The 22,731-nt window shown below is 44.0% G+C and overlaps 1 protein-coding gene across 2 annotated transcripts; it reads right to left on the bottom strand.

Moving 5' to 3' along the window:
- Window positions 1-658: 658 nt before the first annotated feature.
- cdc25b.S (cell division cycle 25B S homeolog) lies at window positions 659-15,589 on the bottom strand. Of its 2 annotated transcripts, NM_001127885.1 has the most exon segments (16): window positions 2,459-2,725; window positions 3,809-3,920; window positions 4,031-4,164; window positions 4,278-4,376; window positions 5,154-5,216; window positions 5,485-5,580; window positions 5,799-5,981; window positions 6,102-6,173; window positions 6,323-6,472; window positions 6,566-6,667; window positions 7,777-7,887; window positions 8,127-8,163; window positions 9,818-9,859; window positions 11,959-12,010; window positions 12,902-12,996; window positions 14,750-15,006. In NM_001127885.1, coding segments are annotated over 16 exon segments (1,671 nt in total). In that variant the 5' UTR covers window positions 14,932-15,006; the 3' UTR covers window positions 2,459-2,584.
- Between the last annotated feature and the right edge of the window lie 7,142 nt (window positions 15,590-22,731).

The following is a 22,731-nucleotide window of genomic DNA, read 5'->3' as shown; positions in this document are numbered from 1 at the left end:
GATAGGATCTGTGCAGCCACTGGGACAGAATGTTCTGTTATACAGATAGCTAGAATCTCAGCTGCCATAAAGCAGGACAGGACTGCTGCTTACAATGGGGATCAGATAGGATCTGTGCAGCCACTGGGACAGAATGTTCTGTTATACAGATAGCTAGAATCTCAGCTGCCATAAAGCAGGACAGGACTGCTGCTTACAATGGGGATCAGATAGGATCTGTGCAGCCACTGGGACAGAATGTTCTGTTATACAGATAGCTAGAATCTCAGCTGCCATAAAGCAGGACAGGACTGCTGCTTACAATGGGGATCAGATAGGATCTGTGCAGCCACTGGGACAGAATGTTCTGTTATACAGATAGCTAGAATCTCAGCTGCCATAAAGCAGGACAGGACTGCTGCTTACAATGGGGATCAGATAGGATCTGTGCAGCCACTGGGACAGAATGTTCTGTTATACAGATAGCTAGAATCTCAGCTGCCATAAAGCAGGACAGGACTGCTGCTTACAATGGGGATCAGATAGGATCTGTGCAGCCACTGGGACAGAATGTTCTGTTATACAGATAGCTAGAATCTCAGCTGCCATAAAGCAGGAACAGGACTGCTGCTTACACCATCTTAAAATGAAGGTTGAAAAAACATCCACACCTCAAATGTATGTAAGAACAAGAATTTAATTTTCCCCTGAATGAATTCACAGAACAATGTGCAGACAGGGGGCGGGTGTACAATAAGCATTACAATCACACATACAATATAATGGGATAAGGCAAATAATAACTGGAGACTCTCCCAATGGAAATACCTCTGTCATGAATAACTTGGCTTCTCATTTTGAATCTGTGCAAACCCAAGATAAATATATCATTTATTTTTTCAGTACAAACTTGTTCCAATGATCAGATCACCTGGAGATATATAAGAATCTAGAAAAAGAAGAACTCAAGGACAGCGGCCACTTATAGGCCAATGATAATCTGGAAACATTAACTCAATATATTTATATAACAATTTCCCATCCTACTAATACACATGGGAAAGGGATGAATTATGTATATATTATACCCCACACTCAGATCAAATCATTAGTAAGTAACACTCGTACTCACATTATAGAATAACTGAACCTTTATATCATCCAGTGCAGGTCTGGTTATAGAATAAACATGGGCCGGGGGGAGGGGATATATATTAAACAACTGGGGGGGGGGGTGTTAAGGTTTCTATTTATTTAGAAATCAGCAAAAACAGATGAAGTGCTTTTTTTAAAAAAAAATATATAATTCAGATAATGTGATTTTGGTTAAGTTAAATATATAGAAATACAGGATTGGCTGTTTGTGATTCAGTCCCTGATAGCAAATCAGCCTGATACTTGTTGGCCTGGCAGTTTCAATGTGCGAATCAGCCTGACACTTGGTGGCCTGGCTGTTTCAGTATGCAAATCGGCCTGACACTTTGTGGCCTGGGAGTTTCAATGTGCAAATCGGCCTGACACTTGAAGGCCTGGCTGTTTCAATATGCGAATCGTCCTGACACTTGGTGGCCTGGCAGTTTCAATGTGTGAATCGGGCTGACGCTTGTTGGCCTGGTAGTTTCAATGTGCGAATCGGTCTGACACTTGGTGGCCTGGCAGTTTCAATGTGCAAATCGGCCTGAAACCCGCTGAACCTAAATTGCGGCCCATCTCTGACATCATCAAAGACGGCAAGGACGAGTATAAAAGTAACTGTCACTCAAACTAGTGAGGCCGGGACAGTGAAGTGAGAGGTCAGGGGCAATTGGTTGGCCCAGATAAACATTGTTCTTTATGGGTTCCTGGATTTTGCTGCTTTTCTTTAGGGAGATCACAAAAATATTAATTTAATGGGATGGGGGGGGAAATAATATAAAATATTGTGGCAGCGGGGGAAACAAGCATTTACACAAATACACAAAGCAACCTTTAAACACATGAATTCAGACAATTCAGACAACGGACACACACACTAAGGAGCCGACAGTTGCTGAAACGCCTCCCTGATTGGCAGAGGCAGAGGGCGGGGCTATGAGGGATACGCCTCTTGAGAGGCTGATAAAAGTGCAAGTGCAACACACTCAGAACTACAGACAAAACAATGTGCTGAGGAAAATCCAAAACAACAAATGCAAATGGCTTTAAGAGACGGAGTATGAGGAACAAATGTTCAATCCCTCAGAGATCAGCCCGAGGGAGGACGGAACAGAGTCACAGTGATTATTGTTGGAGATTCACAGGCGCTGCGGCCGACCTGATTATCAAGTGTTAATGTCCAGTGATGTCAAAGAAAAGACCAATGGCAACTTTTACATTTACAAGCGATTCCCCCTTCCGATGAGAAGCAGCTTCTCTTGTGCAGCGAGTCTCCCAGAATAAAGGACAAAGCCACCGTCCTCCCAAGCCCGTCTTTCCCGCACGGTGCAGCTCGGTGGCGCCGAATTGGAAATTCCATGCGGGAATCACTTCCATTCAGTGGCCACGTGGATCCAACTGTGCAGCAAATAGGAACAAGCCCTGGCCCCAGTATAAGACACTCAGCGCTCTCTCCTGCCATCTTCGCTCTCTACTGGTTCTTCAGACGGTTGTACATGTCTCGCTTGCTCTTGTCTCCGGCCCAGGTCCGGCTCTTGGAGCGGAACAGTTTCAGGTTCTCTTTGAAGTCCTCGTGGTGCATCGGCCTGTACGACTGCGGCTCACAATGGGACTGCAAAATCAGACAAAACCCACGTTCAAATTTCAGTCTGATAAGGTGCTTTAAAGGGATATTGTCATGGGAAAAAGTGTTTTTTTTTTTTTTCCAAAACACATCAGTTAATAGTGCTGCTCCAGCAGTATTCTGCACTGAAATCCATTCCTCAAAAGATCAGATTTTTTTTTATATTTAATTTTGAAATTTGACATGGGGCTAGACATATTGTAACTTCCCAGGTGCCTCCAGTCATATGACTTGTGCTCTGATTAGGGATGCACTGAATCCACTATTTTGGATTCAGCTGAACCACCGAATCCTTCGCTGAATACCAATCCAAATTCTAATTTGCATATGCAAATTAGGGGTGGGAAGGGGAAAACATTTTTTACTTCCTTGTTTTCTGACAAAAAGTCACAAGATTTCCTTCACCGCCCTTAATGTGCATTTGCAAATTAGGATTCAAATTTGGTTCTACCAGGCAGAAGGATTCGGCTGAATCCGAATTCTGCTGAAAAAGACAGAATCCTGGCCAAATCCCGAACTGAATCATGGATTCGGTGCATCCCTAGCTCTGATAAACTTCAGTCACTCTTTAATGCTGTACTGCAAGTTGGAGTGATATTCCTTTCCCCCCATCAGCCAAACAAAAGAACAATGGGAAGGTAACCAGATAGCAGCTCCCTAACACAAGATAACAGCTGCCTGGTAGATCTAAGAACAGCACTCAATAGTAAAATCCAGGTCCCACTGAGACACATTCAGTTACATTGAGTAGGAGAAACAACAGCCTGCCAGAAAGCAGTTCCCTCCTAAAGTGCTGGCTCTTTCTGAAATCACATGACCAGGCAAAATGAGCTGAGATGCACCTACACACCAATATTACAACTAAATACACTTGCTGGTTCAGGAATGACATTTTATATTGTACAGTGAATTATTTGCAGTGTAAACAGTGTCATTTAGAGATAAAAACGACATCATAAAGATCATGACAATATCCCTTTAACAAGTATGAAGACCAACTGCAACTGACTTGGCCTGCCACTGTTTTATCCCACCCTCTGGCTACACCCAATGAAAAGATCATAAACTGACCTGAAAGCTGGGAAAGAAATCCTTGTAGCCTCCTTTAAGGACATAAAGTTCAGGGTAGTGTAGTTTGGGATACTCGTTACTATCGCGGTCTTGCTTTCTAATGAATCGGCACCTGAGGAAGAAAGAGAAGTTGTTTAAAGTCTGGCATCACCTACTTCCTTCCAGGCATAAAAACTGCAGTACTGGCTTGCTTTATGGCAGAAACAGGTAACAGTAACTTACATCCTGGGGCCCCTCTCTGAGGAGAACTCGCAGTGGAAGATTATGATCACTCGCTTGTCGGGGGTCTCCGGTACTATGGGCTCCTTCAGCAGAAAGTCTTCCACGTCCTGCTCCAGGGGGAGGTTTAGGGCTCCCTGACATAATAAAGCAAGAAACAAAGTTCGAGTCACTGCTACAAATGTCCAAACTGCTTTATGGCAGCACCCACTTCTGTTTATAAAGGAAAAAAAGATCAGAGAGAGCTCACCTTGATGTGTCCCCCCTCGTATTCGTAAGGGTATCGGCAATCGATAATGACGCAGCGGTCGATCACGTCGTCGTAATTCCCGCTCAGCACATTGTCCATCTGAGAAATCAGAATAAAAAGTCATGTGACCAGTCTGATGTTATATAAAGCAAACGTTGCCTGCTGATTGGTTGCTCTGCGTTACTAGAGCTCGTACAAAGTTTGCAACTTAAAGGTCATGATTTTTATGGTTTCATTTTTTTTACACTGCAAATAATTCACTGTACACTATAAAATGTCATTCCTGAACCAGCAAGTGTATTTAGTTGTAATATTGGTGTGTAGGTGCATCTCAGCTCATTTTGCCTGGTCATGTGATTTCAGAAAGAGCCAGCACTTTAGGATGGAACTGCTTTCTGGCAGGCTGTTGTTTCTCCTACTCAATGTAACTGAATGTGTCTCAGTGGGACCTGGATTTTACTATTGAGTGTTGTTCTTAGATCTACCAGGCAGCTGTTATCTTGTGTTAGGGAGCTGCTATCTGGTTACCTTCCCATTGTTCTGTTGTTTGGCTGCTGGGGGGGGGGGGAGAAGGGATATCACTCCAACTTGAAGTACAGCAGTAAAGAGAGACTGAAGTTTATCAGAGCGCAAATCACATGACTGGGGCAGCTGGGACTGCCAATATGACAATATGTCTAGCCCCATGTATGATTTCAAAATTGAATATAAAGAAATATATTTGCTCTTTTGAAAAAGAGATTTCAGTGCAGAATTCTGCTGGAACAGCTCTATGAACTGATGTGTTTTGAAAAAAAAACCATGACAGTGTCCCTTTAAGCTATATCACCCTGACTACCGTATTAGCACCACGATTGGCTCTTGCCGACCACTCACCATTTCCGGAGTGATGTATTTCAGATCCTGATGTTTCCCTTCCACTGTTTTCAATAAAAAGGCCTAGAAGAAAAGAAAAATGATGGAAATTCAGCAAATAAATCCTGTATCATTACAAATACGCTTGGTTCAGACCTGAAGGCCTATCATATACAGTACGTCCATATTGTCCCTTGGACAGAACAGTGCTGACAGTTATCCATTATTCCACACGGACAGGTATATATTAAACCAATCGTGTCATTCAAAGAAAAATCTCTTGGGAACGGTCGCATCTTACGATAACATTCCATAAAAACAAGAGATAAAAGGGCAACTTGCTGCTTCTCACCTTTGTGGAGTCACCAATGAGCTCTCGCTCATCATTGCCCAGTATCTTCTCCATTGTAGCAAGACACACAGACTTGGACCTTCCCAACTTCATTTTCTGTAAGGAAGAATCATAATTGCTCAGGAAAGAGGAAAAAAAGCAGTCTGGGATTTAATATGCCTCTGCCCCGGACCTACAGTAAGTACTGGATGAAGATCAATCTCCATGGGAGTCACCCAACAAGTAGGACAATTGAGGACATCTTAAAGGTTAAAGCCAAGATGGTCAAAGATGTGTTTAATATTGTATCAGCCAAAAACAATGGCTTCACATACCGGCTCCTGGTGGTCTGGCCATTCTTCTGAGAGCGACTGCGGCAAGTTCTTCAGCCTCTTTGACTTCACCGGAGTGTCACCATCCTCTGGTCTGTCCAACCGTTTAAGGATCGGCCGGATGATGTTACATGGCATGGAGGGCGAACGGAAAAGCCGGCGGCATTTGCTTCTAATAATCATATCCTTTGCAAGGGAAAGAACAAATAGCGTTCCTAAATCGGAGCGAGGGAACTACTTCCTTTATACCCCAGGAGCAAAGGTCAACGGCAGCCATAGAACTGAAGAATAAACTGCAGTACTTACGGCCTCATTCTTGTCTTCTTTGTTCACAAATGGCGCAGTCAGCAGATTCCGCATTCCAGAGGGAATATCAGTCTACAAGGAAAAATTGCTGACATCATGACATCTACAAAAAAAACTATATAGTAAAGTGCAAAAGTGCTCAGAAGAGCATCTGGCTATAGGTGGGTATATGTCCCCTTTAAGTACAACCCTGATTGTAATAAAATAAAGTTATGTTGTACCTTTAGATCTTCATCGTCCATAATTTCCATGAATCCATCATCATCATCATCATTGTCGTCATTACACACAGAAAAGGTCAGGGAGGATTTGCGTAAGCGGATGGGGCTCTCCTTCTCCAACTCAGAGTCGATCTTATCAGGGCTGAAGAGCTAACGGAAGAGAAGGGACCCCGTTATCTATCAGATGCGCCGAGTCTAACAACGGAGGCGCCTGTTGGTCATGGGAAAAGGCAAATGACCTACCATGAGAGCTGGGGCGGAGTTAGACCTTTCAGAAAAAGCCTCCCTATCAGCGCCATCGAAGGTGCGGAGCCTGGGGCGTGGCTTCTTAAACAGGAACAATTCCTATAGATGGGAATATAAAGGGTTAATGATGAGATGCTTAGCAACAATCCAGTTGGGATAAAAAGACTAGAATATCTCCAACCGTGGAATATTTATTTCCCAGTCTAGGGCTCCTTTTAGGGCAGAGACACATGTGGAGATTCAGTTGTCCGGCAACAAATCGCCTCTTCTTCGGGCGACTAATCTCTCCACAATGCCTTCCCGCCAGCTAGAATCTAAATCGCAGACAGGATGGCACTCGGAGCGTTTCGTTTTCCAAAACTTCTGGCGACTTCGGAAAACGAAGTGATTTGAGTGCCATCCCGTCGGCGATTTAGATTCTAGCCGGCGGGAAGGCATTGCGGGGAGATTAGTCGTCCGAAGAAGAGGCGATTTGTTGCCGGACAACTGAATCTCCACATGTGTCTCTGCCCTTAATGGTGTGGATCAGGGACCGCATGGATGCCGTAGCCTCATTAAAGGGATACCGTCATGGGAAAAAGAACTTTTTTTTCAAAACACATCAGTTAATAGTGCTGCTCCAGCAGAATTCTGCACTGAAATCCATTTCTCAAAAGAGCAAACAGATTTTTTAATATTCAATTTTGAAATCTGACATGGGGCTAGACATTTTGTCAATTTCCCAGCTGCCCCAAGTCATGTGACTTGTGCTCCGATAAACTTCAATCACTCTTTACTGCTGTACTGCAAGTTAGAGTGATATCACCCCCTCCCTTCCCCCCCCAGCAGCCAAACAACAGAACAATGTGAAGGTAACCAGATAGCAGCTCCCTAACACAAGATAACAGCTGCCTGGTAGATCTAAGAACAGCACTAAATAGTAAAAATCCAGGTCCCACTGCAACACATTCAGTTACATTGAGTAGGAGAAACAACAGCCTGCCAGAAAGCAGTTCCATCCTAAAGTGCTGGCTCTTTCTGAAATCACATGACCAGGCAAAATGACAGAATCCCTTTAAGTGAACACACAAAACAAAATTCTATATTTCCTTAAATACCCTCCCCCAGGGTTATAAAGGTCAGGTGTGGGTTAAAGGGCAAGGCATTCCTTCTCTATCATTTAAGAGGCACAATATGCACTTCCGGTCTGAGCAACAGGTGAGACTTACATTCTCCTTATTGTCTTTCTCCGCTGGGATCTTCTGAAGGGGTTTGGGCAGATCCAGGTCCAGAAGATGGGGGAGATTTCGTAGAGCGGGGCTGCCCCCCTGGAGAGTCTCCTGTGTGTATAATAACTGATTATTTCATATACTGTGACCAGCCTTTATGTAATCCTCCCCCAATAACTGTATGTCTCATATAGACTCTATATAATTACATTCATACGTATGTAGGAGCTGCCATGGCGATTCCCTTAATACAAGTGTATTGCTTATTGTGTGCCCAGAACATTCTTTCTATATAGATTTGTATTTATATTTATATATTTAAAAAAAAAAGGGGGGGGGGATTAACTTACCGGCAAGGAGTGGACTCTTTTGATTGGCAGTTTAGCACTGGAAAGTGAGAAAGAGAAGACGGGTGAGATTTCTATGGTACAGGTATGGGACCTGTTATCCAGAATGCACGGGACCTGGGGGTTTTCGGATAATGGATCTTTCTGTAATTTGGATCTTCATACCTTAAATCTACTAGAAAATCATATAAACATTAAATAAACCCAATAGGCTGGTTTTGCTTCCAATAAGGATTAATTATATCTTAGTTGGGATCAAGTACAAGCGACTGTTTGATTATTACACAGAAAAGGAAATCAGTTTTAAAAATTTGGATTATTTGGATAAAATGGAGCCTATGAGAGCCTTTCTGTAATTTGGAGCTTTCTGGATAACGGGTTTCTGGATAACTGATCCCATCCCTGTATAAAGAACACTGCAGAGCGTGGGCCTTACTCGCTAAAGAAAAAATACTATTAATGCTTTAATAAATGCGCTTGGATATTGTATTCCCAGCAGCTGTAAGAACGGCCGTGCCCTGTATTGTGTTGCATGAAATAGAAACACCCAAATAGGCCTTTAAATAAACACCGGTATAGAGACAGCTGTGTGTTCTCTCTGCTTTGGGAAACTGCCTTAATGGCACACGCCCGTCAGTGTTTACTTGTCCTTTATGTGCAACAGGGCGGACACAGGGTCATTTCAGGGGCAAAAGTACTTAAATTTGTCTGAAGTTCACGAGAAAACTTTGGGCGACTTCCGAAAACGAAGCGCTCCAAACGCCATCTGCCGGCGGGAAGGCAGGGGAGGCAGTTTGGGGAGATTAGTTGCCCCAAAGAAGAGGAGATTTGTCGCTGGGCGACCAGGCCTGGATTTGTGGTGAAGCCTCATATGCCCGGGCTTTGGGTGGCGAAAGTTTAGGGGCGGCATGCTTCCCAGCCGCATTGGGAACATAGCGTTCCCTATCGCTCCCCAACACAATAGCGAATGTACGTATGTGTGCTCGCGCGAGAGAGGTGTGTGCGGACTGTGGCGCTAGGACTGCGAGGCCTCGGGGCGCTGGGGACGCAAATCCAGCCTCAGGGCGACTAATCTCACTAAATCGCTGCGTGTGTCTCTGCCCTAAATGAAGCGACTTTGGACATTTACAGCACTGCTGCCTGGGGAGGCCTTAGAGGGGAGCGGCTGCTCAATTTCCACTTGACTCATCAATAAAAGTTGGGTTGAATCTGATGGTATTGTGCCTTTAAATGAGAATTTAACCCTTTAGCAAAAAAAAAACCCTTCCCCCCACTCCATGTAAACCTGCCTTCCTTTTGCCCTTCAGCCTAACTGCCCCCCGGGGCAAATGCCCCTAACTTTTTACTTAAACCTCGGTGCAGATTCAGGGATCACAGTTCATGGCATCCATCTTCCTGGTCTTTGTGTCTACTTCCGGCATTTCGGCAATTTCCATCCATTTCGGCGCATGCACAGTTGTCACAAACCAGGAAACATGCGCCGCTGCACCGGCCTCACTGTCACATTACTGTCTAATGTGACATTAAAGTCTATGGGTGTCAAAAAAAATTTGTTGCGCGGCGAAATTTGTTTGACGCGTGTCTATTTATTTTGCCGCACAGCGCCATACAATTCTATGGGCGTCATTTTTCAGTGAAACAAGGTGAAAAAATTCTCCCATCCCTACTTACTCTTATCTATTTGCTGCACTTACTTGTCCGGCAGGAGTCTTGATTCAAAAAGAACCTTTTCAAAGCTGAAAAAAGGAGAAGAAAAAAAAACAAAGTATAAATGAATGAGTCCGACCCGTTATTAATGTGGGGTCGTGCGTCGCTGAGAATTTCCTCGTTTACATTTATAGGAACATGTTGTGTCTGTGATGAGACAAAGCAGGAGAAATCCTACAACAAAAGCCCCCCCCTCGCTTGTCCCTGATAAAGAGCTGTGTGTGCAGTGAATGCGGCTGGGTCTTTTCTATAGCGCGGGGGGGGGGTTTAAGGGTCACTGCTCCCCACCTGTATGTAAATCTGTGGCTTTGTTCCCCCCCCGCACCCAAGGAAGGCATCAGGCTGGGGGTGTGGCCTATAAAAGTCTCCATTGAGTCTATTCATTCAGGAGACATCAGACGACCCCACTAAGCACGTGCTGCCCCCCCCCCACACTGATGTGCAGCCCCCAATTAACTGGAGGATTGAGCAAAAAGGGGAGATTATTCTTCAGACGCCCCCCTCCAACCCATTCCTAGCCCTGTCCTCCTGGGGTGGGGGGCTTTTATCTAAGGACAATAACGTCTGTAGGGACATAAATAACCCCCTAAAATTCAGTCCTTTACCCCCCCCTAAGTTACATAGGGGAAAGAGAAATCCTTATTCCTGCTACAATGACCCCCCCACCAATCTAAGTAACCTAAATCCATTTAGCAGCTTTATAGACAGATCTGTGCAGTTGTGTCATTATTAGCTGAACTTCCCCTTTAAAAAAATCTCTGCCATTGCATTTAAAGGAGAACTAAAACCTAAAAATGAATGTGGCTAAAAATGTCCTATTTTCTATAGTGAACTTATTGCACGAGGCTAAAGTTTGAGCTTGTCAATAGCAGCAATGATCCAGGACTTCAAACTTGTCACAGGGGGTCACCATCTTGGAAAGTGTCTGTGACACTCACATGCTCAGTGGGCTCTGATTGGCTGTTGAGAAGCTAAGCTTAGGGCTCGTCACTAATTATCCAGCAGAAAATGAGCTTCCCTGGCTGTAATATAAGCTGATGCTACAGGTTTGCTGATTATTCAATTCTGATGCTAATTGCACTGGTTTCTGTGCTGCCATGTAGTAATTATCTGTATTAATTACTAATCAACCCTCTATACTCCCTGCAGTTGTTCAGTTTAAAGGGCCGGCAGCTGTTGGTTTAGAAGCAGCTGCTGTTGCAAATACTGACACAGACGCCTGCACTTAACAACTGTCTGTGTCTCCAGTCTGTGCCGATGCCCCCAACCCCCTGTCACAACTCATAAGGATTAAGGGTAAAAAACACGGGACAAATTTGCCTCCAGCGCAGACTTTTGCCCAAGGGTTGGACTAGTGGGGCAGGTAATGAAACATGTTGGGTTTTATGAGCAGGGGGTGATGGAGAGAACACAAGGGGGTATTTGCTAGAAGAAACTGTTTTTTCTCACGAGGAAACTTCGGGCAACTTTTGGAAGTCAAATTGCCGCGAGTGCAATGCTGCAGGAGTTCTTTCATTGAAGCAGGCGGAAGACACAGGGAAGCAGTTCGGGTAGATTAGTCGCCCCAACGAAGAGGTGATTAGTCCCCGGGCGACTAAATCTCCCCGAATCTCCAGGTGTGACCTCACCCTAAGGTCCCTTACTCACGTACGTTTGAAGCTGCGCTCCCCTGCGTTCTGGTTTCATGCATTCAGCCGCACGGGAGAACAGGAGTAAACGCACGCCATTACTGTCAATGGGGCTGTACTCACACAGACGCATGTAAGCACCGAATGCAGGTTGGGACGCAGCATGTTGCATTTTTCCTGCATTCGGCGCTTACATTCGTCTGTGTGAGTACAGCCCCATTGACAGTAATGGAGTGCGTTTACTCCTGTTCTCCCGTGCGGCTGAATGCGTTAAACCAGAACGCCGGGGAGCGCAGCTTCAAACGTACGTGTGGAAGGGCCCTTAAGCTGCAATTCCAATGGCTAATTATAGAAAGACTAATTGAAGGAACCGACTAGGTTTTTGGCAAACACAGCAGAGTCAACAACCCTTTAATCACCCACCCCAAAACCAACAAGTAGCAAATTGATAAACGGGGGGGAGCAGCAGGAGCAGATTTGGGTGGTGGGTAAATACTTACGTTTCGTGGGTGAGCTCCAGTTCTTGGGGGCTGGGGGAATCCAAGCAGAGACCTGATGGTGGAGGGGGGAGAGAGAAGATGGAAATATTTACTGACATGTGGAAGAGAGGGTGACAAATTCCCCTCACACCTCAGTGGTACAGTCCAGGGTACAGGAACATTACAGACAGAACATGTCAAAGCCGTGGGAACACAGGGAATCTCACTTCACTTTTAAGTGGGGGGAGACTTGAATTACCTGCAAACTAGAACTCTGGCATCTTCCCTTGTAACAGTTGACAGATGACAGATGACAGATGACAGATGACTGCTACATGTACCTTCCCTGCACATCTAACTTTCCTGTACATGTACCTTCCCTGCATATCTAATTCCCTAAACATATAACTCCCTGTACATTTACCTTACCTGCACATATAATATCCCTGCTCATCTAATAACCTGCACATATAACTTAACTGAACATCTAAATCCTTTTACACGTGCCTTCCCTGCACAGCTAACTCCCTGTAAATTTACCTTCTCTGTACACATACCTTACCTGCACATCTAACTTTCCTATACATTTACCTTCCTGCACATGTAACTTCCCTGTATATGTACCTTCACTGAACATGTAACTTTCCTAAACATCTTACTCCCTGTACATTTACCTTCCCTGCACATCTAATTCCCTAAAGATCTAACTCCCTGTACATTTACCTTCCCAGCACATCTAAAGTTCCTGTACATTTACCTTCCCTGCACATCTAACTTCCATTTACATGTACCTTCTGTGCATATATAATTCCCTAAACATCTAATTCCTTGTACATGTACTTTCCCTGCCCATGTAACTTCCCTGTACATGTACCTGTCCTGCACATCTAACCCCCTACTTTCCCTTCCCTAAGTGAAATGCAGTGAGTGCAGGACAGATAAAACATTATGAATATATCGTTACCCGAATCAGATGAATCAGAGGATGACGAGCGCAACAGGGAGGTGCCCTGAGTCTGGAAGGAAATGCCAAGTTTTCTTTTGGGCGTCTCATTTTGGCTACAGAGAAATACAGAGAAATAGATATAAATGATGAGATAGAATTACTCAGTCCTATACAGGCAACTGTCATTTCCACCCACTCACGTGCCCCCTCCGCTCCTCAGCCACAACAATGAGAGGCTCTCCCCACAGAATATATTCCATTTAATCACCAATTACCCACATTTGCACCTCCCCAGGGAAAGGGGACAAAGCCGTTTGCTGAGGAAACTGAGCTTCATGGTCCTCGTTATCTCCCAAATGTCATTTCACTCTAATTAGATGGTGATGTGACAGTCAGATTCAAATAATAATAATATCCGCAGGTATTGCGCATGTAACATTACTGCACTGCAGCCTGGGGTGTTCTAGGAACTGAGAGCTCAGGAAGGAAGCGCATTCATATAAAGGGGAAGTTGTCAGCTGCAGTGTCAGACTGGGACACCAGGGGCCACCAGAAAACTTTACACTGTGGGCCCACTTTCCTCCTCTACTCACTCAACCTCTTTATTCTTCTAGTCTTTTTTCACATACTATACTGTGTTCTTCTATTAAGCCTCTTTGTTTCCATAAAGAAATAGGCCATGAAATCAGCTAAATAGTGAGAAGTAAGAGGTCACTGACCCCTGGGCCACCGGCAGTTTTCCTGGTCTCCCGGGGGGCCAGTCCGACACTGCTGTATAAATACTCAAGGCAATTCCAACAGAACTGAGATCCTCTTATAGGGCTGCTTTTAACTTCTACTATGTTATACAATAGCCAATTCTAAGCAAATTTTTCTTTTCAGTTTTTTTTTAATTTCCCTTTTTCTTCTGATTCTTTCCAGCTTTTAAATGGGGGTCAGTGACCCCCCCATCTAAAAAACAAATGCTCTGTAAGGCTACAAATGTATTGTTATTGTTACTTTTTATTCCTCATCTTTCTATTCAGTCCCTCTCCTATTCATATTCCAGTCTCTTATTCAAATCAGTGCATGGTTGCTAGGGGAATTTGGGCCATAGCAACCAGATGGCTGAAATTGCAAACTGGAGTTAATTTAAAGGGTAACAACCACATAAAAGCCATGAAGCAGCCCTTTTACCAGTGAAGATTTAATTAGCCCAACAATCTATGGCAGTTCCCACTCCAATAAGCTTCTATGGCACAAATAAAGTGAATTTACCCTTTTTCCTGGGATGTAAGGTATTAACATTAGGGCCACTGGTCTGTACCATTTCTTAGGGGGGGGGGGGTTCTGAGTGCATGGGGGGTGCAGGAGCGGAACAGGCAGGAAATGACAGAGAAACCCCTTAGGGACAGATCTATTTACTGCATGAAAACAAGCCGCACTCTACCCCTCCCCAACCTATATCCTGCTGCAGCCTGTATTGCATTTCAGTAGGGAAAGCAGAGCTGTTTCTTGCACTCATTTCAGCCGGACAGTTTTGTAACCAAGAGGTGCAGGGTGTGAAACTGTCACTTTGTTTGAACAATTGTGCCGCCTGACAGCTGATAAACAGCAACTCCCTGCTACCTAGCATACTGAAGCAAGGCATGGCCAGCACCCATAAGCTTGCAATCTAATTCAGAAATTGCTGCAATATGAGCAATGATAGGAGCTGCCAATTAGTGAAAGGCTTTAGCCATTCTACCCACAGCCTGGGAGAAACATTTTATAGAAACTGCCATGTTTTACCCACAAGTCATTGCTCCTAAGAGCTTGCCATGCTACAGGCATCATATTGTATACAGGTATTGTACAAGAAATTAACTATATAAAAGACATTCTCACCTTCCCAGGCCGGCCAGTTTGTTCATGGTGAAAGCCAGGCTGGTGACAGGGGACAAGACCCCAGATTCTTGGCACAGCAGACCCCGGGTACCCACAATGCCACAGGGCAACAGGGTGGGTCTGGCCACAGGGACTTGACTCCGGCTGGGACTGAAATCATTCAGCAGCTTCTCCAACTCCATGGTGGGTCGGTGCTGGGGTCTGGCCTAGGAAGTAGCAGTGCAAATGGGGGGCAGAGACAAAAAGTGCAGAGCAAAGCTTTGGGGCCTTTGTATATCCCGGGTGGAGAGCAGATAGGCAGATGTTGGGTGCAGAGCAGAGTCAGATCTTGGGTGCAGAGCAGATCTTGGGTGCAGAGCAGAGAGTCAGATCTTGGGTGCAGAGCAGATCTTGGGTGCAGAGCAGAGAGTCAGATGTTGGGTGCAGAGGCAGATGTTGGGTGCAGAGAACCAGATGTTGGGTGCAGAGCAGAGAGTCAGATGTTGGGTGCAGAGTCAGATCTTGGGTGCAGAGGCAGATGTTGGGTGCAGAGCAGAGTCAGATGTTGGGTGCAGAGCAGAGTCAGATGTTGGGTGCAGAGCAGAGAGTGCAGAGTCCTGTGCTTGATGTAGAATGAGAAGTGCAGCAGAGCTTGTTGCAGATCGTGTATGGATCCAGGGGTGCAGCAGAGGGCAGGGGGGACACAAGCAGAAATAGCGATGAGATCAGGGGTCCCCTGTGCCCAGTCCCTACATGAGTGTCGCTATCTCAGGCTGATCATGGGCAGGGAAAGCAAATCAGAGGCGCAAAGGGCCCGACAATTACTTCTCCGACACCTTCAGCTTCTGCCCGAACTCCCAGCGCTCTGATCTTATATTCGAAAAATAACACTGCCAGGCGGGGCAGCCAATGGGAGGGGAGGGGCGTGGCGTGCGACTGTCAGAGATGTGGGCGGGAGTCCGGGCTGTCACTCACAGCTGTACTTGTAGAAAGAAGGGGATTGTATTGTGCTGCACTGGGGCGTGGCTCAACTCTCTCACTCTCTCATATGTGCGACTGCGACATGATCTTGTGTTTGTAACGGGAAATATACACATATGTGTCTTAGTGCAACAAAATCCATGCTCCTGGCTTTCTACTGGAGGGGATGGGATTTGGCTGAACTCTATGGTTATTCTCTCCCTATAAATAAGGATTTGGCTGCACTCTATGGTTATTCTCCCTATAAATAAGGATTTGGCTTATTTGGATTTTTACATTATTCCCTATATATTTATGTTAAGAAAAAAAACATTTTGTTGAATTATGTTTTGCAATATATTTTTGTTTTTGGCGCTGACTGAACATGGAATTGTAACAATGCAACGGGTTCTTGCAAATGAGATTAGGGTAAAACAACCCTGGTTACAGCCCCCCTTCTAGTTTCATTGTCACCATTGCTTTGGGTTTTTCAAGTTTTAATAGAAGAAAAACAGCAGTATTTCAGCTTCATGTATGGGCGACCTCACTGGTGATAGATACTTACAATGTAGTAAACATGAATATTTTTCCAGTGCAACGTTTAGAAGACAAATGTATCTGATATCTGGTTTATAAACATGCCAACGAGTGGTGCACAGATAAATCCTTCCCCCCTGCTCTGCAGGAAATGTGTAAAACGCCTCAGAAAATCCCACTGGGAATGTGTAACGGTGAATGTGTTAATTTGGAAACACAAATTAAGAATTCGTTCACTATCCTCCTCTTGAGGAATTCTGGAGTTGTAAGGGATTGTTGGCAAAACTTTTATTACAGGTATGGGACGGTTATACAGAATGCTCGGTACCTGTGGTTTCCCAGATAATGGATCTTTCTGTAATTTGGATCTGCATACCTTAAGTCTTCTAGAAAATCATATAAACATTAAATAAACCCAATAAGGATTAATTATATCTTAGTTGGGATCAAGTACTAGTGACTGTTTTATTATTACACAGATAAGGGGAATTGTTTGTAAAAATGTGGATTATTTGGACAAAATGGAGCCAATGGGAGACGGCCTTCCCATAATTCAGAGCTTTCTGGATAAAGGATCCCATAGCTGCGTTATAATAATTATATATAAGGTGCCGACAATACTACGATTCCCATAATCTTCTTCAAGAACCATTGTGTGACTAATACCTCATATAAAAATGAACTGCTAAATAGTTTTATTTATAAACCCCTCCCCGGAATTTCCCTTTTGTTAAATGAGACTGTAATTGCTCCCATATGTGGCGACAAAGCCACATATGAATACTTGTTTGTGAAACATCACGTTGGAAGGCCCAGGCCTAGAACTGGACAAAATGGTTCCTGTTTAGGTTTCAGGCCTGGTGCTAAGGATCTATTTCTCCCTGTCCAAATCTGTTCCTCTTAGCACTTCCTTACAAAATAATAATATAACAGAAGTATCGAATGCAGGATTTAGTCTTTACAAACACCTCAGGCCTGGCAAAACACGAATAATCTGCCCAATGTTGTCGAAGCTGAGTCTGAGGGAAAAGCCCTGTTACCTCACACAGCCTGAGGCCTATATCTTAAAAGAATAATAACATAAAGTTTCCATTTTTCTGATCTGTCAAAATAAGCCAAGAGTAAGTGACTAAATTACTGATTCTTTGCTACAGGCCCAGGCAGGAGGAAGAGGTGCAATGGGAGAGGATTGTGGGAAAGAGCGGGAAAATTTGCTATAACCAGGAAGGAGACATCTTGTGAGGTAAATAAAGTGGCTGCGATTATCTTGATCTGTCAGTGTATACAGTAAAGGGCTGATGAAAGGAAAGAATGGGGATGCTTCAGGTAGAATTAGGAGGGAAGTAGAGGCCTTTGGTGGTTGATTTGGCTAAAAGGAGATGTTGTTATGATAAGGAGGGAGAGGCCATTGAGATGGATCGTGCTGGTAACACGGAGCTCAATTGTCATGAAAATAAGGTGCCATCGCAATAAAAAGACAAGCGTGCAAGTCAAAAGAGCCAAGAGGTTCTGAAATAACTGGTATTGCAGCATCTGTGTGAGGCAGGGCCTTGTTTGTTTGTACAATGTGACAGGCCCGGGCGCTACATACCACAACCTGCTCAGCTAATTCCTTGTCTGTATTTTATACACTCATTACTATTCTCTATATATCATATGGTGTGACAGGCCCGGGCGCTACATACCACAACCTGCTCAGCTATTATATACACTCATTACTATTCTCTATATATCATATGGTGTGACAGGCCCGGGCGCTACATACCACAACCTGCTCAGCTATTATATACACTCATTACTATTCTCTATATATCAGATGCTGTAAAGTCATGAGCAAATACCAGGAAACAACAGACGAGACTGGCACAAGCCTGGACCATGTAGAAAAGCCGGTCAGATGGTAAAGATTAAAATCTTACATTTTATTTTCCATAAGCAAGAACCAAGGCCTGATGCGTTTCTTGTCTACCAAGGACACTTAGTCATGGGTGAGCACGTTCATTTGTATGACATGCTGACACCCAGGCCTGGACTGGCATTAAAAATAGGCCATAGCATTTCATATGTACAGAGACCCAAACAGCCCCCCACAGCCCACTTATAGGGGTTATTCACCTTGAAATTAACTGTTAGTATGACACAGAGAGGGATATTCTGAGACAATTTGCAATTGGGTTTCATTTTTTATTATTTCTGGTATTTGACTTATTTAGCTTTTTATTCAGCAGTTCTCCAGTTTGCAATATCAGCAATCGGGTCGCTAGGGTTCAAATTCCCCTAGCAACCCTGCACTGATTTGAATAAGAGACTGGAATATGAAAAGGAGAGGCCTGAATAGAAAGACGAGTAATAAAACTTAACAATAACAATACATTTGTAGTCTTACAGAGCTTTTTTTCTTTTTTATGGGGTCAGTGACCCCCATTTGAAAGCTGAAAAGAATCAGAAGAAAAGGGTAAATAATTCAAAAAAATTTAAAAAAAATTAAAAATGGTCAATTGAAAAATTAGTAATTCTATAACAGAGTAAAAATGAACTCAAAGGCAAATATCTAGCTATATATCTATATATTTGTAAAAATAATTATTATTGACAGGTTTGGTTATGCCTAACCCCCCCCCCCCAAAGAAATGCATTTTATTCCATTTGTAGATGTTGATAGCTTTGCTACCTGCCTGTAGTCTTACAGAAAATTTATTTTTTATATACGGTCAGTGACCCCTATTTAAAAGCTGGAAAGAGTCAATTAAAAAAAAAACTATTCCGATAAATAATGAAGACCAATTGAAAAGTTGCTTAGAATTGGCCATTCTGTAACATACTAAAAGTTAAATTAAAGGTGAACCACCCCATTAACACAGAGACATAATTAAATGTCTTACACTGAGCAGAGCGAACGACATATTAATTAACATTGGAACATTCCACCATTAGAAGTAACAGCAAATGCAAGAGGGAAAATTCATTGAAATATGCACATTGCATATTAAAGGGGAAGCACACATGTCAAGTATATTTTATTATGATATTACAAACAAAGAAAGTAGGAGACTATTAGGGCCACTGTGAAGTCTTCAAGTCTCGTTCAGAGAAGAAATACTGCAGCTCCTTAATATGTTAGCTACATTACACAGGACAATTATTCAGGGTGTTTGGGCAGAATTTTCAATATTTATTATATGTTTGTAGACTATATAAAGGGAAAATTAAAACACCCATATCTAAAGGGTATATTTTCCCTTATACATGTATGGGACCTGTTATCCAGAATGCTCAGGACCTGGAGTTTTTAAGATAATGTATCTTTCTGTAATTTGGATCTTCATACCTTAAAGGAGAAACAAACCCCCTTATTAAAAAGAACCCTACCCCCCACCCCACATAGACCCCCCCAGCCTAGCTGCTACCCTGGGCAAATGGCCCTAACTTTTTACTTGCCCCTTGGTGCAGATTCAGGGATCGGAGTTTACAGCAGCCCGGTCTTCATGGTTTTTTTGCGGCCCTTCTGCAATTTCCGTCCATTTTGGTACATGCGCAAACCAGGAAATTGCTCCAACTATGCATGCTCCTCTCCGCCGGTCTGATTCTTAGATTACTGAAGACCCTTTAAGTCTACTAGAAAATCATATAAACATTAAATAAGCCCAATAGGCTGGTTTTGCTTCAAATGAGTATTAATTGTATCTTAGTTGAGATAAGGAACAACCTACTGTTTTATTATTACAGGGAAAAGGGAAATCATTTTTAAAAAAATCGGATTTGGATAAAATAGAGTCTATGGGAGACAGTCTTTCCGTAATTTGGAGCTTTCTGGATAATGGGTTTCCAAATAATGGATCTCATACCTGGACTGTATTTTCTGTATATTTATATTTTGAAAGCTCTACGTCACCATTTTTCTATCCTTTTCTGCTAATTAAAGCTGCCAGTGTTCCAGTGAGATGTAAAAGTGTCTCATTTCTCTGATCCCCCATGCAGGAAAGGAGGGTGTCAGGCAGTTAGGATTATGGCAGTTAGAGATCTTTACATGCCCTAAAGGTGCAAAGAAGGGCTAAATCTCTGAGACAATGGCTCACATTCCCTCATCGAAAGGCACCATATGGCCTATGTATCCAAAACAGTCCCCTTGATCACCTTTTTTTTATTCACTTTCCCTCACCTTTCCTTCAGCTAAATGCCACCTGGGCAGATCTAGGAGAACCTCAGGCAGGAGTGAGAATGTGGCAGTTGTGGAACGACCAAACCAAAACTCTCTTTATATAAAAATGGGTGTACGTAAAATGTCAGCCCATGAATCTAATTAGTCCCCTCATGTGGGCCTTGTCATTAACAGTGCAATGAGTATTTACATTTACAACTAGTGTTAGTGTATAACTTGCATTTATATTATTTTTTGCTTTGGCTGGGTCTTCTTGTCCAGATGATGGCTACTTTCAAAAGCAGGAGGCTAGTTAGTCCTGTACATTACCTGACTCTGAACAACCTCAAACCTTGAGAAATAATCCATGGAGCTATTTTTGGACAGTATCCCCCCTCATGCCCAACTGAATACTCAGGCATTGGGCTGAGGGAATTGCATGATGTCCCATCAGACTGGGCAAATCATGTTTTTTACTCTGTTTTTACTCAGTATGATGTCTCTCCTGCCCTGGGCACTAAGGGTGATAGACTGCCCAAGGCCAGGAGGAGAAGCATATGAAACACTATTGGTCATTATTCTTCTGATAATGATGTTCGATAGGACCGGTTCAGTTTTACTTTAATGCTAATACTGGACAACCAGTGTAGTAAACAAGACCTACTGAGAAGAAAGATTCTCAAAAGTTGGAAACAGTGTAATACACCTGTATTATGCAGTATTTCTTGAGAAGTTATATAACCCCATATACTATAATACTGTGTAATACTGTGTAATACAATACACTCATTATATCCCATGCATTGTGCACACACCTTCATCTTCCCCCCCCAGCAGAGAACCCTCGTGAACCCCCATTTACCCTCCTGCTGTCCCCTATTGTTTAACACTCATGGATCTTGGAGAGGTTTGGGGTGATGGGACCCCATGGCGTTTGATAACAGCCAATCACAGATCAGTTCCAATTCAAGTGCAGCTTTTGCAAGTTTTGGTCTCCACCACTTGAACCCCCACACCCCTTCTGTGCTCTGTGTTTTTCTTTCTCCAAGGCCTTTGTTTGGCTATGTGGGAACCAAGATGTCAGCAGGGGGGGATTCTCCATTTATTTATTTATTTTATACAGGTAGAAGAGGCTGTGCACAAACACATGTGGACATCACATCACAACTTCAGCCTTGTAGGGGGGATTTTTGGGTAATAGGGGGTGCGACATGTAACGGTGCATGACACTGCTTGGCTCTATTGGAGACACAAGATGCCAGAGCCTCAGTGATTGAGTGGGATTAAAGTGATTAAAGTGGACATCACATCACAAGCTGAACTGGGAGGTTTCCCCGAGTCCATTGATCCTGCCTGTCCTCTTTAGCTTTAGGCTCCATGCAGCTTCTTCCAGGTCACCCCTTTTTACTGCTGCACAATGGCCGGTTCATCAGATGTCGGACGTCGTTGGAAAGATCCTTTTGTGCCAATAAAAAGAGATGCACCATGAGGATAAAGCAATTGTGAGCTTATGTGTCCCAGAGAGAAGCATTCCTGTGCACCCTGCTAAGCTTTACAGTATAACTACACCAATCACTCACCCCTGCCCCTCACTGACCTCCACTCCATTCATGTGGAGGCTCTTCAGCAATGGTTAAGAATGGAGGAACCCAACAATCATCTCAGATACTTTACTTAAAAATAGACAAACCACTCCTAATTTTGCAAAGCATGTCTTCAGCCTAATATTTTATTTCAGAAATATTGATTAACAGAACATTCTGTCCCATTGGCTGCACAGATCCTATCTGATCCCAGTGTCGGACTGGCCCGGCGGGACACCGGGAAATAACCCGGTGGGCCCCGACCCTCATGGGCCCCCGCCGGGCCAGACCCCCTCTCTCCATTCACAAGCCGGAAAGAAAAAACGGCGCCGCGCAGCCTGTGCATGCGCGATGTGGTGAGTACAGATTCGTGCGTGCGCGCCGAGTTCCTGAATGCATGCGCGCCGACGCACTTCAAAGTAGGGGCCGGACGGGGAGGCCAGAGGGGGGCCCTAGACAGCTGTCCCGGTGGGCCCTGGGCCCCCAGTCCGACCCTGTCTGATCCCCATTGTAAGCAGCAGTCCTGTCCTGCTTTATGGCAGCTGAGATTCTAGCTATCTGTATAACAGAACATTCTGTCCCAGTGGCTGCACAGATCCTAACTGATCCCCATTGTAAGCAGCAGTCCTGTCCTGCTTTATGGCAGCTGAGATTCTAGCTATCTGTATAACAGAACATTCTGTCCCAGTGGCTGCACAGATCCTATCTGATCCCCATTGTAAGCAGCAGTCCTGTCCTGCTTTATGGCAGCTGAGATTCTAGCTATCTGTATAACAGAACATTCT

Source organism: Xenopus laevis, chromosome 1S, assembly GCF_017654675.1.
Source record: "Xenopus laevis strain J_2021 chromosome 1S, Xenopus_laevis_v10.1, whole genome shotgun sequence".
Lineage (NCBI taxonomy): Eukaryota > Metazoa > Chordata > Amphibia > Anura > Pipidae > Xenopus > Xenopus laevis.
Note: the sequence above shows the minus strand (reverse complement) of the source record. Positions and strands in the feature narration are given on the sequence as shown.